Source organism: Trachinotus anak, unplaced genomic scaffold (assembly GCF_046630095.1).
Source record: "Trachinotus anak isolate AG129_WGS33_773 ecotype Australia unplaced genomic scaffold, CSIRO_AGI_Tana_v1 ptg000001l, whole genome shotgun sequence".
Lineage (NCBI taxonomy): Eukaryota > Metazoa > Chordata > Actinopteri > Carangiformes > Carangidae > Trachinotus > Trachinotus anak.
In genome coordinates, this window is record NW_027273852.1 from 19,734,445 (window position 1) to 19,750,673 (window position 16,229).

Genomic DNA, 16,229 nt, shown 5'->3' on the forward strand with positions numbered 1-16,229 from the left:
CTGCACATCTTTTTATTTTCTGTGCAATTTTGCTCACTCTTTGCCCTGCAGACCAGCAGGCTACCAACTTCACCTTAGCTTACATAGCTATGTTTAAAAGTTAGTTGATCTGCATATCTAGTTTTACACAATACCAAACATATTTGCAATAAATTTTGAATGGTTCTCACTGAGAAGCCATTTATGTATTTTATTTTATTGCATAATGGCTCCCCTTTCACCCATGTAAATGCAAATGAAAGTTATTTTTACATTTAATATCTTTTTTTTTTAATTTATTTTTATGTGCGTAACTACAGTCATTGTGTGTTGGGCTCTAAGTAATGCCAAAATGCAGGTGACCTTCACTCAATACTGGGCTAAAAAACATCCTGTGTACAGTCGTGGCCAAAAGTTTTGAGAATGATACAAATATTAATTTTCACAAGTCTGCTGCTTCAGTTTTTATAATGGCAATTTGCATATACTCCAGAATGTTATGAGGAGTGATCAGCTCAACTGCAATTAATTGCAAAGTCCCTCTTTGCCTTGAAAATGAACTTTATCCCCAAAAAAACATTTCCACTGCATTCCAGCCCTACCACAAAAGGACCAGGTAACATCATTCCAGTGATTCCTCCGTTAACACAGGTGTGGGTGTTGATGAGGACAAGGCTGGAGATCAATCTGTCATGATTGAGTTAGAATAACAGAATGGACACTTTAAAAGGAGGATGGTGCTTGACATCATTGTTCCTCTTCTGTTACCATGGTTACCCGCAAGGAAACATGTGCAGTCATCATTGCATTGCACAAAAAGGGCCTAACAGGGAGGTTTATAGCAGCTAGTAAGATTGCACCTCAGTCAACCATCTATCGGATTATCAAGAACTTCAAGGAGAGAGGTTCAATTGTTGCCAAACAGGCTCCAGGGCACCCAAGAAAGTCCAACAAGCGCCAGGACCGTCTCCTAAAGTTGTTTCAGCTGCGGGATTGGGCCACCACCAGTGCAGAGCTTGCTCAGGAATGGCAGCAGGCAGGTGTGAGTGCATCTGCACGCAAAGTGAGGTGAAGACTTTTGGAGGAAGGCCTGGTGTCAAGAAGGGCAGCAAAGAAGCCACTTCTCTCCAGAAAAAACATCAGGGACTGACTGATATTCTGCAAAAGGTACAGGGATTGGACTGCTGAGGACTGGGGTAAAGTCATTTTCTCTGATGGATCCCCTTTCCGATTGTTTGGGGCATCTGGAAAAAAGCTTGTTGGGAGAAGACGAGGTGAGCGCTACCATCAGTCCTGTCTCATGCCAACAGTAAAGCATCCTGAGACCATTCATGTGTGGGGTTGCTTCTCAGTCGAGGGAGTGGGCTCTCTCACAATCTTGCCTAAAACCACAGCCATGAATAAAGAATGGTACCAGAACATCCTCTGAGAGCAACTTCTCCCAACTATCCAAGAGCAGTTTGGTGATGAACAATGCCTTTTCCAGCATGATGGACCACCTTGCCATAAAGCAAAAGTAATAACTAAATGGCTCAGGGAACAAAACATAAAGATTTTGGGTCTATGGCCAGGAAACTCCCCAGATCTTAATCCCATTGAGAACTTGTGGTCAATCCTCAAGAGGCGGGTGGACAAACAAAAACCCACAAATTCTGACAAACTCCAAGCATTGATTATGCAAGAATGGACTGCCATCAGTCAGGATTTGGTCCAGAAGTTGATTGACAGCATGCCAGGGAGAATTGCAGAGGTCTTGAAAAAGAAGGGTCAACACTGCAAATATTGACTTGTTGCATGAACTCAGTGTAATTGTCAATAAAAGCTTTTGATACTTATGAAATGCTTGCAATTATATTTCAGTATACCATAGAAACACCTGACACAAACACCTAAAAACCCTGAAGCAGCAGACCCTGTGAAAATGTAATATTTGTGTCATTCTCAAAACTTTTGGCCACGACTGTAGACAGGGACATTTAGGCTAAAGCTGCTGCTGCTGCTGCTGCTAACTTACTGCTCACGATATGCCTCCTAGACATGCTCAAAGTCTCCGTGCATCAAAGGTGTCCCGTTACCATGGTCAATGAAAAGTCTCAATTGTAATTATCTGGAAGGGGTAGATTAACTTTTAGTAATCTACCCCACCTGGATACAGCTGCTTTGCAGTTTTAAATGAATGTGCCAGTATTTAACTGTATATAAGGACAGCAACAATGGGATTTTTGTGTAATGATTAATAATAATTTTAAAAAAGCGTAAACAGCATCTCTCTGTAAGTCATCCCATACGGAAACATAAGATATGACATATATACCCCTATTACAAGAGTGAAGTTGATATATAATGTCACCTATGAAGGGATCTAGGATTATCAAAAATATACATCCCTTGAGATATGAAGATCTCCGTTCATAACATATATGAAACACCCACTTTAGAATTTGCAACCCCAGATGCCACCCCAAAAGTTCTGTCAATGGCTTCTGTAGGGCAGGTGATTGGCCAACTTGTTTGATTGTACCATAGACTGTAGACAGACCAGTGGCCTGGAAGTAAAAAATAAAAAAAGATATAATTTCCACTGAGAAATATATTTTTCTATGTGCAATTTACATTCCACCAATAGAGAGAAGTGATTTCAGGTAGATTGGACTACTGTTGCTCTTCTCATTGGTCTTCCAAAAAAGTCTATTGAGAAACTACAGCTAATTCAGAACTCTTCTGCTAGACTTCAGACAAAAACAAGGAAGAGAGAGCACATTACTCCTTTACTTGCTAAATTGGCTCCCTGTGTCTTTTAGAATTGATTTTAAAATCCTTTTACTTGTATACAAAGCTCTTAATGGTTTGGCGCCCTCTTATATCACTGATTGTCTGTCATTTTATGTCCCTCCACAAGTCCTAAGATCCTCTACAGCAGGGCTTCTAAATATTCCAAATGTTGGGGCCTTCATCCACTATTCACCTAAACTGTGGAACACCCTACCAAGAAATATTAGAGGGGCGGATTCAGTGGAGTTGTTTACTTTATTTTTTTATCTTTATTTTGGTTTATACTTTATTCTTCTTTTTATTATGATTTCCCTGTTTTAATTTCCTGTCTATTTTATATTTGTCAAAGCACTTTGAGCTGCACTCTGTGTGTGAAAAGTGATATATAAATATAGGTAATTATTATCAACTGAGGAGAAACTAGACTTTATGAGTACTGAAGGTGACAATTACATCACCTTAAATTCCCTGTCCTTCCCAAGAAGAATCATTTTGACAAAAACACAAACAAGAGAGAAAAAGTCTTACAGCTTTGCAGAGCACTTGGTCAGTACATTGTCAATGGAAGGCTGCAAGGGGACTCTTTTGGACATTATGCATATTGTTCAAACCTTGGCAGCTGTTAAAAACTCCAGCTTTATATTCCTCCCTTCCACAAGGAGGCACCAAGCAGTCCCTCAACCTGTGAATGCGCCTCCTCACACATTACAAATAGAGGTCAGGATGAGGATTTCCTCTCTTTGTCTGCAACAGTCTACACCTTGTTGCGTTCTGGTGTGTTTATGTGTCTTTTGATATATCTTCAATGTAAGTAGTATTTTCTTTCTTCTTTCTTTCTCAGTTGGGATTTGAAGTTGATTGATATAATTTAATCAATTTGTTTTATTATTTTGTTAGAAGAGGATAATTAGTGTTAAGTATTAAGAAATATTATGATTTAAAGGCCAAAATGAAATAGTTGGGCAAATATTGTAATGCCTTTTTCCTCTGTCTAGAACCATGGCAGGCATCCCGAGAATTAACACACCCACTGAATAACACAATTAACGGGATAAATGGAAAATTAATTGTAACCCTTGCTTCCTGGTGGTTTGTGGCTCCAGTTAGAACCCTAAGTATCCGACAGCAGCAGTGCTGTTGATTATGCTAGCAGATTTAGACCAAACCTCACCGTTGTGGGGCACGGGCATTGGCTTTGGCCGAGGCCAGGTACTCTCAGCAGGGATCCCCAGCGACGTCACTCAGGGGAGAAAAGCAGCACCGCGACCCTCCGCCGCTGCTCATTCCCATGCACCAGTTACAGAGCTACTCCAAGCTCTCTCCACGACTCGGCTGCTGAAAGGGAGCAATCTGCAAACATTTGACCTTTTTTCCACAACTTCTTAACGCCCAGGTCACAGTCTTCAACTCGCGGGCCGAGCACATAGACTGCTGTTGTTTGTTTCCTTTTTGTTTTTTTCTTTTCGGACCCAACGTAGATCGCTGTGCAATCAGCTGATTTCACGCCGACTTTGTTAAGGACCAAACAAAGTTCACCGTCCCTCATCTGTGATCTCCCCGCTGCCGCTGAGGAACTCATCACTGTCATCACCAGGAGAGCGGGACACGACCCACCAAGCTCCCAGCCAAGGACCGAGCTGTTGAGAGTCAGAGCGGACTTTCAGAATCATTTTTATTACCAAGTATGTTTCCACATACAAGGAATTTGTGCTGGTGGTTGGTGCAAACAGTAACATAAAAATAAACAGTAACATAAATAGACTTAGGGTAAAATAAGAGTAGAATTTACAAGTTAAAAATTAAAATAAGATAAAAAATATGAGTACAGTCGTTTAGTTTCTCTCACCGCCTTTCTAAACCTGTACTTGGACTCTTTAAACCTGTCCCTGTCCCCACTCCTGAAAGCTTCCTCCTTTTGCCTCCTGAGCTGACTGAGCTTAGCTGTGAACCAGGGTTTGTCATTGTTATAACTCACCCTGGTACGTTTCTTTGTCTAACTCCAAAGGATCGGAGCAACTCACAGTAAGAGGTTGATGTCTGGGCAGAGACACAATTAGTGTAGCGTAGTGTTGTATTTGTAATTTGACTCATAAGTGCTGCATATCCTGTTGTTTTAGATCGGTCACTGTGATCAGATTAATAAGCCAAATCTCACTAGTTAAAGGACCAATATCCGACCAGACGAACTCCGGTTTTCTGGCTCCGTTATTGTGTAGTGATATTGTGGTGATTATTAACTGTGGTGACCATCTCTTGTGGACTCTTTCCTCTCTTCAGCTTTATTCTCCCTCTTTTCTCCCAATCACACACCTCATTTACATCTCACTCACATTCAGGCTGCCCTAGAGTGTGATCGCGTTATACACGTAAAGCTCAAGGCCCCTCCCTTTGTTCTCGTTGTTCACACCATTCACACTCTGCGGCCAGCCGCCATTTGGCTCTAGCGACGTCACTTGCGTCACGCTGCCGCCATCTTGGTTCCTACTGACACGTCACTGACGTGACTTCGTCACCATCTTCTCTGTCTCTCTCTCTCTCTCTCTCCCTCACACACACACACACACACACACACACACACACACACATATGGTTGTTACATATGTGTTTTGCCTGTAATCATCTAGTTAGTAACCAATGTTTGTTTTAGTTATTACTTAATATTAAGCGGATTATAATTCAACTATGTTATTTTGAATAATTATTACTCTTATTAATAAATCCTGTTATAATTTAACTCATCATTGTCTGTGATTATTGTGACTATATTTGTGATAACAGCTGGATGCAGTCAGTGCTCAAATTTACCCTTCAACCAACCTTCTGAGACTGTATTTTTAGCCATCAATTTGGTCATTGGTCCCTGGTGACAGGGTGGTGCCCCGAGGTTACTACTTGTAGTAAACATCTATATATATATATACATATATATATAGGTGATTATCACTGATAATCATTAATATTATATGCCAATAACCAAATTGCCCCTACCTGTGCACAACACCATGAAAGAACAAACACCTATCAGATCACTGTAAGATCACTCTGTATCTGATAAGAGCAAACAAAAATAACATCTGTTCACAGCGTGGATATTTCTGGGCGACAAGCTGAGATCTGTGCCATGACCATGGGGTCATCTGGCATCAATGTCAGGGGTAGTTAGATGTTGTCTGCGTAGCACTGATATGAGAAGCAGTGTGAGCAGATAATTGGACCCAAGGAGGTGGTGTATATTGCAAAGAGAAGGGGTCTCAGAACTGAACCTTGGGGCACCCCTGTGGGTAAGGTTTGGTGTAGGGATGTATGTCCCATGATACACTGAATTCAAACTGCCCTGAGTGTTTTTGTCACAAACAACAGAGCCGTTTTAGTGTAGTGGCCGTGAGAGGAATTCTGAGACCTATTGGAAAACTGCCATTTCAATAGCCGTAGATAAGAATGGAAGCAACGCTCAATCGTTATCAACCTGAGCAGGATCAAGTGAAGGCTTTTTGAGCAGTGGTGTTACCCAAGCATGTTTAAATGCAGTTGGAAATGTTACCATAGTCACAAAAGCATTTATCACATGTATGATTGCTGGCACAGACAAAAGTCTTGGCAAAGTGCTGCAAATGCTCCACCACTGGCAGTCAAAAAAAATCCAATATAAACAATCCATTCAGCTCATTTTTTAGGAGCTATACACAGTTTGTGTCTGGTTTCACTTAATACCAAACTACTATAAGCACAAAACAAAATATTTGATCAAGCACAATTGACTGATGGGCTTCTTTGCCTGGGGCTCTCAGAGTCTAGGATTACCACTGCCTTCAAATATGGCAGGATCACTAACCAAGGTGCCAATCAGAACTTTATTTACTGTTATGCCATGTGAAAAACATTACTTTATTGGGTAACTATATATGGCTTAAGTCAATGTTAGCTATGTAGCACTGTAAAACATGAAAACATCTACCACTTTCATATTATTATTTACCCAAAAAGGAATATTTGGGTAAATGACACCTTATTAACTGATGTTTTATATTGCCTTTGAAAGGTTAAACTAATGATTTATTAGTTAATATGACTTAATGTTTTGTATCTCTCAATGCAGTTTAATTATATGGGATAAATAGGCCTACACGGTCGCTTTTCAACAACTGAAGTGTGCAAAATATAATGTTGGTTTGAAAATTTGGTCTTCAGCAGAAAAACAAATGTCCCTGCTTCTATAATGATAATTCACATAGTATTAATTAAAATTATTGATATTATATGTATATTATGCATTTATATTGCTGGGAAAACATACTGTACTGTATCACTAAGCTTCTACTAGGTACCCAATATAAACATCTGCTGTTACTTATGCAGTCAGCTAAAGGCCTAACATGTTCATCTTGATATGCAGAAGCATGTTGAGTTATAGTTTCAGATTTAGTAATGACAATGAACACAATTATTTGTCTGACAGAGAATATAATTCATGAAGGTTTGAAAATGAAAACATATAAGAACAACACAGTTTCTCCCAGCATTGGATCTTGTTGATTTTACTTCATTTACTCGATAACAGTGAATACATCTCCATCTTCACGGATGGTTTTATTGATGTTCCTCATCGTTCAAGAATTTTAGCATCACAGGAGTCAGGGTGCAGTATCTTAAGTGTAACAATGAGTTTAATAGATTTCCTAAACCAGGGATAAAAAAAGGCATAGATCACAGGGTTTAGACAGGAGTTAAAATTCAGCAGCCAGACTACAAAGGGTGAGGATGAACTACTGTCTTCAATATCCTGACCCACAAGGGATGGAGAGTAATATGGACAGAAACATATTAGAAACACAGCTATAACAACTCCAAGAGTCCTGGCTGCTTTCAGCTCAGATTTCTTAGCAGTTACACTCACTGAACGCTGGAATGTGACAGCTGCAATATAGGGCCGCACAGCTTGAGCCTGAGACACAGCCACCATGAATACTCTCATATACAGAACTATGATGACAGTAATGGGGCCAATAAAGGTAAAAACAAAGTCAACAGTTCCTGTGATATAGTTTAGGACAACTACACACTCTCCATAGCAGGAATTCTGTGAATCAGGTTGTCTAAGGAAGTCCTGTAAAATAAGACTATTATAGAGAACTGAGCAGATCCAACACAGACAAACACAGATTCTTGTTCTGCCCAGAGTAACTCTGGTGGTGTAACGTAGAGGGTCACAAATAGCCAAATAGCGATCAATTGATATGAGCACCATATTTCCAACTGAAGAAGAGGTAATAATAAAAACTACGACATAATAGAGAGCACACATGAGGTCACCCAGGAACCAGCAGGCCTCTGTGAAAAGGATTTCAACCGGCATAAGCAGGAGACCAACAAGGAGGTCTGAGACAGCCAGGGAGAGGATGAGGAGGTTGGTGGGGCTATGGAGCTGCCTGGGGAGGAAGAATATAATCACATATAAGTTATCATCAAAGGTTGTAGACATTCATATGTTTAATTCTGGAGTACCTGCTTTACATTTTGTTGAATTTTTAAAACACAAATTAATTAGAACATTTACATTAAAAGAAGTGAAATCTATGTGCCACTTCAATGACATTACTTCACATAAATGATCATTATGAAAATGTATGCCGAGAGTATATCTGCCTGAAGTGGGAGATGGAGATGATGACCAGAAGGTTGAGAGTTGAAGTTAGCAGAGAGATGGAGGAGAGCAGAATATGAACAAACATAGTATCAGACTGAGATGGCATGGGTTTCTTGCAGGAATTGTTGAGGAGCTGTGGAAAGCAGAGTTCATTCTCCATCATCAGAGAGAGGTGGAAAGAAGCTGCTGAGTTCTGGCAGCTTTTTTATCAAAGCTATCCATTATACAGCTGATTTAAGTCTTGCTCAACTAATGCAATTTTTTCTCGCCAACATAGGCTGAAGTCCCTCCCCTCAGTTTACTCAGCTCCTTCTCTAATCTGTGCCTGTCTGTGAACACAGTGTCCTTCAGCGCTGATAGGCTATTACTCATGAAGTGTAACCAATCAGATGGTACTGTGTAGGGATGACCTGATTGATCGACCACCGATCGTGATCAGCCGATTTTCATAAAAAATAGATGATAGGTGGATTGGAATTGATGCTTCTAGTCACCAATCACCTTAAAACCGATCACCTATGGTTATATATACACAAAACCCCTTTGTATACTGAACTGAGTAACAATAATGAAGTGTATAAGCAGACTTGTAAACATTATCAGATACAAATATTGCTGTTAACTGTAGTAACAGAAGTGCACTGCATTCACAAAGAAAAAGATTTTGAAGCACTTCATTATATAGATATTTAAACTCAAATTCATTCTATACATTAACATTTACTCATTTGGCAGATGCTTTTATTCAAAGCAACTTAGAAGTGAAGGACAATATTAAAGCTACAGTGCAGTGGGAAACCTTTGTGTAAGCATTAGGTAATACATGTATTTAATAAGTGCTGGGAGATTGTATAAGGAAGTGCGTCAAAAGTGCAGAGTAAATGCTAGTTAGACATGTTTTAGGAAAGGATGTGCTCTTGGAAGAGATTACTTTTCAAGAGATTCTTGAAAATAAAGAGGGATGCCCCTGTGCTGATCATTCCACCATCATGGAACCACAGATGAGATCAGTCTGGACTGAGATTGACTTGAGTGCAGGGATGGCAATGCCAGCCTACATTCCCTGGAGGGACGCAGAGAGATAACCATGGCCTGGACCAAGAGCTAGGTGGCGTACTGAGTCAGGTAATGCCTGATTTTCTGGATTTTGTATTGAGCAAAGCAGACCAAGAGACAAGAGATTAGGATGATTGGTCATCAAACATGACACCCAGGTTTCTTGCAACCTTAGATGAGGTAAGGGATGAAGAGGTGATTTTGATATCAATGTCATGATGAAGAGACTGATTGGCTGGGATGACTGGGAGTTCAGTCTTTGAGAGGTTTAGCTGTTCCGTCGTCCATTCAGATACATCAGAGAGACAATCTGAGATCTGCACAGAGACAGCTGGGTCGCTGGTGGGGGTGACAGGTATAGCTGAGTGTTGTCAGCATAGCAGTGAAATGAGTAGCCATGTGAGCAGTATAGATGGGATAGTCAATTAAATCATGTAGCGCCACCTTTTCAAATAGCGATGACTCATAACCAACCAAACCTTTTTTCAAAATTACAACATCAGGATCTCATGATTACAAAATCAAGATCTCGTAATTGTGAGAATGTCTCTGTCTTTGCCTTGGTCTTGGTCAGTTCATCTGTTCTGTTTTCCCTGTGTCGTGCTCCTGTGTCTCTTGCTTCTGTTTTGCTACAGTGTTCCCCGGTTGTATCCAGTTCTTCATTTTTGTTTCTCCTGCTTGGCTTTTGGGTTCTGTTCATTTTCACCATTTTGTGAGTTTACTTTTTGGTTTGATAAATCACATTTTTTCCACCTACCCCCTGAGATTGTCTTCATTTGGGTCTTTAACTCAGTACAGTACAAACTGACCAAAATGGACTAGGCAGACAAGCTTTTTTCAGTTTAACCTTTTCTTGGAGAGACTTTAATGTTTCAAGGGACACTATTTTGAACGAGGGTTCAAGTTACTGACTGCCATTTGGAAGTAGGACCCTGATTTTGCCAAGCAGGTGGCTTACAAATGTGTACAAATGAGCTTGTTTACTAGCCCTGCACCTCCAGGTGAAAGACCAAAGAAAGGCCAAACCAATCAAACACCAGATTGTGTTAGTGTAAAAAATGGGTATGAATACACTGTCAGGGTATTCCCTGTAGAACTGCTTGTTTGGACTCTTGGGTTGGAATTTTGGGTTATTTCCTGTCTTATTTTGAAATTAAGTCCTTTTTGTGTCTCATGTTAATTCACTTCCTGTCTTTGTCTTGTGTTTCTCTACTTCTTGATTTTCTGACCAGCCCTTATGGTTTACACCTGTGTTCAACTGCCCTTGCCTCTCTTATGTATTTAAGTCTCTGTCTTTGCCTTGGTCTTGGTCAGTTCGTCTGTTCTGTTTTTCCTGTGTTGTGCTCCTGTGTCTCTTGCTCCTGTTTTGCTCCAGTGTTCCCCGGTTGTTTCCATTTCTTCAGTTTTGTTTCTCCCAACTGGCTTTTGATTTCTCTTCATTTTCACCATTTTGTAAGTTTACTCTTTGGTTTAATAAATCACATTTTTTCCGCCTTCTCCCCAGGATTGTCTGCATTTGGGTCTTTAACACCACAAAACGTTACACAGGGTATGCTTAATTGGTTTTTATGTGATGACTCAACTGACTGCGTTTGTCAACGGGTAATAAAACATAAATATAATCCCCCTGAGATTTACTGATGTTTATTTATTAGCTTTATTTTGTTTTACATTAGACCATCAGTCAAGATTGTCTTTAATTGTCTGATATGTTGATCACCGACTTCTCTGGGTCTGAGCTCATTTAAGATGGTCTGAGGCAAAATGGAAAACTGTCCTGTGGTCTGACAAATCAAAATTTCAAATTCTTTTAGGAAATTATGATGCTTTGTCCTCTGGGCTACAGAGGAGAGGGACCATCCAGCTTGTTATCAGTACACAGTTCAAAAGCCAGCATCTGTGATTGTTTTGGAGAGTGTTACATCCCCAAGTGGTGCAGGGGAGTGGGGAGTGACAAATGAAGAATATTTTTATATAATAGCATTGTGTGTGAGAGTATTGCAAGGTTATTAGAAACATGTTGGGGTAGGATGCTTGCTTTTGATAACTATATGTTGGGGAGTTGCTGAAGTCTGTCAGGGAACAGGGTGTTACAGATAGTGAAGTCAACGATGTGGCAGAGTGGACAACAGCCAATGAAGAAGACTTCAACCTACATTCTTTGCTTCCTTTGTGTAACAGTGATAAAAACACCGAGCAAGGGGAAGTTAGGGGGTCAGACTTCATGAACTGGCACAGCTGCATGTTGTTGTCAGGGAAAGATAGTTTGGCCCAGAGCTCTGTAACGGTCTCCTTTTCTGAATGCTATTTTGCTGGTAGCTTTAATAAATGCTGGGATTTGAATGAGTCTCCTGTTTCCTTCATCAAACCAACACGCGAGTTCAGGTGACGAACTCAACACAAAGTTAAATAAACTGGGGAGAAGGAACATACCTCGAAATGCTGCAGGGCCAGCAGCATAGCTAAGATCTCCTTCTCAATGGAGGATTAGAATACCGCTTCCTCACACTGACCTGAGAAGAGGCGAGGGCCTCTTTCGCCAACGAGCTTGCATGATGCAAATGCTCCCTACACTGTGACACAAAATCCTGCACATTAGTTTTTGAAGAAGATTCAGCGAGCAACTGCTCCTTCAACACCTTCAGTGAGCCACGCACATGACGACCAAACACCAGTTCAGCTGGGCTGAACCCAATGGACTCCTGTTTTGCATCACTTAAAGAGAACAAAAGGCAGCCCTTCATCCCAGTCTCCCCCTGTGTCATAAAAGTATTTCTTCAACATAGACTTTAGGGTTTGATGCCAGTGTTCAAGTGCTCCTTGTGACTCAGGATGGTAGGCACTGGACACTGAATGAGACACACCTAATGCCCGCAAAGTTTGTTTAAAGGTCCTTGACAAAAAATTGGTTCCTTGGTCAGTTTGCACAACCTCAGGTAGTCCGAAGGTGGTGAAAAACTTGGTCAAGGCTTTAGTGATGGCTGGTGCAGTGATCTTACGTAGGGGAACTGCTTCAGGAAAATGAGTGGAGACACACATTCCTGTCAGCAGGAACTGGTTGCCTGATTTTGTTCTTGGCAGTGGACTGACACAGTCTACAATAACATGCTCAAAAGGCTCACCAACTGCAGGAACAGGGTGCAGAGGGGCCGGAGGCACTACCTGATTTGGTTTACCCACAACCTGGCAGGTACTGCAAGTTCGACAAAATCATACCACATCAGACTTCATCCCGGGCCAAAAGAAATGCTTTAGAATACAGTCGTAGGTCTTAGTGACACCCAAATGACCTGACCAAGCATGCTCATGGGCCAACTCTAACACATGCTGCCGACACCCAGCTGGAACCACTATCTGATACAGCAGTCCCCAGTCCTCACCAACTGCACCACCTGAACGGGGGTTCCACTTTCTCATTAGCACACCATCATCAACTATGAACGACTGACTTTTGTTACATTCACTAACACTCCCACCAGCAGCAGCGAAACATTTGGCTTAAGGTGGATCACTCTTCTGAGCCTCAATGAGCGCGCCACGCGTCAGCAACAGTGGCATTACCGGTGCAGTAACAATTGTTGCTTTACCTTCAGGTTCCCCTGAGGTGCACTTCACCAAGTCACCATCAGGCGGCAACCTATCCTCTGATAAAACAGAAGCCAGAAGAGAGTCAGACAGAGCCACGTCCTGAGTCTGCGTATAGACCTGAGCCCTTGTCAGAACACTAACTGCAAATACCTCAGGGTGACTCTGGGCCAGGGATGGGGCATCAACCGCTTCAGGGACAAGATAGACTTTGCCAGCTATCCTGCTATGTCATTTCCTATGATGAAGTCAACACCATCCACTGGGAAACATGAGTGGACGGCCACCAGGAAGAAACCAGAGACCAGAGCAGACTGGATATGGATACGATGTAGGGGCACAGGCACAAAACCCATCTCAATACCTCTCACCACAGCACTAGCAGCACAGGCAGATTCACCACCAAGAGACAGGACACTGGAGAGAATAAGAGTGAGAGCCCCCAGTGTCTCACAATATGGTGACAGGCTGCTGATCCTCAGCATTTCCTGTGAGTGACACAAAACCAGTGAAGACAAAAGGCTTAAAACAGGCATCAGGCTCTTTCAATGTGGTGGTCTGGCCAACAGGGGACACTGTTTTGACCAACCCAACACCCTTGAGCTGCTTTGGAGCCTGCTGTGTGCGCTTAAGTGCTTCACAGTCCGCAACCAGATGACCAGGCTTATGGCAAAAGAAACACTGTTTCTCCCCCTTGGGACCTGAGGATACAACACTAACCCATGGAACAGGCTTATCAACGGTTCTCTGAGACGACTCATTGATGAAGGAGGGGTCTCGCCTCACAAAACCACTCTTATGTGTGAGGGCAAATTCATCAGCAAGGGTAGCGGCTTGCTGCAGAGTAGTTACCTTTTGTTCGTTCAGATAGACTACAGTACACTCAGGAACACAGTTCTTAAAATCTTCCAACAGCACTACCTCACGCATAGAGGTCTGTGTTTTTTTAAGACCCCTAAAACAGCTGTCTGTATGCTTCCGGCACCAACTCATATGCTCGTAAAATCGCGCCTTTAAGTGTCTCATAGATCAAGCTATCCTCCACTGACAAAGAAGAACAAGCCTCCTGAGCCCTACCAGTCAATTTACACTGAAGCAGAATAGCCCACACATCTTTTGGCCACCGCAAGGCCACAGCATTGCGCTCAAACGCGCCAAAATATGACTCCACCTCTGACTGACTGAATACCGGAACCAAGGAAATGTTCTTACTCACATCAAAAACCTGATGACAACCGTGCGTTATCAGATGGAGCTGCAGCTGATACACCAGCATCCTTTTGCAGCTCTAGCTGGCGTACACACTTAGAAGAACTGGCCCACTGGCCGTTAACAATGATCTTGGAACCGTCACCACATGCTCACACACACAGCCTCTTGCTGTCATCTGGCACACTGGCACCTGCACACCTCCACTCCCAGCTTTTATACCAGCTCTAATGAGCAATGGGACACCGGTGCACGCATCCACTTGCCGCAGGAGGGCGGTACCTGGAGGGGCAGCAGACAAAAAACACACAACACGACACTACAGCCGTAACAGTGAGCATTAGTCCCCATGACTTGGGTAGCTTGCACATCTGGGAAGGCTCCATTAATGCTGAATGGTATATAAAGGTTTAGGAGCAACTTATGCTGCCATCCAGACAATGTATTTTCAGCATGACAATGCCAAACCACTTTCTTTGCATATTACAACAGCATGGCTCGGTAGAAGAGTCTAAACTGGCTAAGCTGGCCTGCCTGCAGTCCAGACCTGCCACCCATTGAAAACATTTTGTTCATCATGAAACGAAAAATACGACAAAGGAGAACCTGAATTGTTGAGTAGTTGAAATCCTATGTCAGGCAAGAATGGGACAACATTTCACTTTCACAAGTCCAGCAACTGATCTCCTCAGCTTTCAAACATTTACAGAGTATTGTTAAAAGAAGAGGTGATGCAACACAGTGGTAAACATGCCCCTGTCCCAATTTTTTTTAAATGTGTTGCTGCCATCAAATTCAAATTGAGCATATATCTTTTATAAAACAATACAATTTCAGTATTTCAACATTTAATATGTTGTCTTTGTTCTATTTTCAATTAAATGTGGCTTTACATAATTTGCAAATCATTGCATTCTGTTTTTATTTACATTTTACACAGTGTTTTTTGGAAACAGTGTTGTAATTTTTTATTACATTGCCAGTTTCTAAATAGTGTGTCCCTCTTCAATTTTCCTACAAAGCATTCATACAAATTCACTACTCTGGTGCTAATGTTAACCATATTTCTAATTTATTAATCATAAGGAATATTGCTCAAGTCTGTTTTCTTAATTTCATTCTTTACATTTCAACTCCACCACCTTTGGTCCAGTATATTGTGTTCTTTTAGTTTGTAGTTAAAAAAAATATCAACAGTAACATTTATTTCTACAAGGCACTGAGGTTACTGTTAACTGCTAAAGTTTACTTACTTTTAGTTTTAAATCTGTTTGAAGGTGTTTACACACAAATTATCTGCACTAAGACTTGGCACAACATCACCAGGGAAGTGTCATCAGTAGATTACAGACTAAATAAGTTATATGAAATACCTGTAGTAAAATTACATGTACATGGATTAACAAATATATACAGTATATGGTGACTTTCTATATAGTATAACATGTTGTGACGATTTAGGTTAAAGATATATATTTAATCTGTGTATGCATGTTCTTTTAAGCAACATAAATATACAAATTCTATATGCTTATGTATTTTTTCATATTAACTTCTCATAAATTTAAAACATGTCTCCATTCTGGGAAATTGGTCTCAGACTATATATATATTTAAATTTATGTAACATATGTCAACAAAGTGAGCATACATACATGCTATGAAAACTGTTCCATTTTCTAGCTATGTCATATATAGAAATGATTTTTGTACATATATAACATTTGATGATGGGAAGTTGAAGTTGGGACTTAAAACCTATAGTTTCTTTTCAAATTGACTACACAGCAAACAGAAAACAATATGTATCACAGTCCTGATACTTTGAGACTAAATCCTAAAGGTCAAATTGGCCAAATTAATGAAAATGAACAAATCCTAAGTCGCTAGGTAGCTACTTAACTTCTAATTATTCAGCAACATGGTCAAGTACATTTTTCTGTTCGTGATAAGGTTCTCATTTCATGCACTGTGTAGTATCTCT

At 41.0% G+C, this 16,229-nt stretch overlaps 1 protein-coding gene across 1 annotated transcript; it reads right to left on the reverse strand.

Moving 5' to 3' along the window:
- Positions 1-6,146: 6,146 nt before the first annotated feature.
- On the reverse strand, positions 6,147-8,950 carry LOC139624094 (trace amine-associated receptor 13c-like). The gene is made up of 2 exons (XM_071482904.1): positions 8,395-8,950; positions 6,147-8,177 (listed from the first exon to the last, which is right to left on the reverse strand). Exons 1-2 carry the CDS (start codon positions 8,556-8,558, stop codon positions 7,352-7,354), a joined length of 990 nt encoding a protein of 329 aa, XP_071339005.1. The 5' UTR covers positions 8,559-8,950; the 3' UTR covers positions 6,147-7,351.
- Between the last annotated feature and the right edge of the window lie 7,279 nt (positions 8,951-16,229).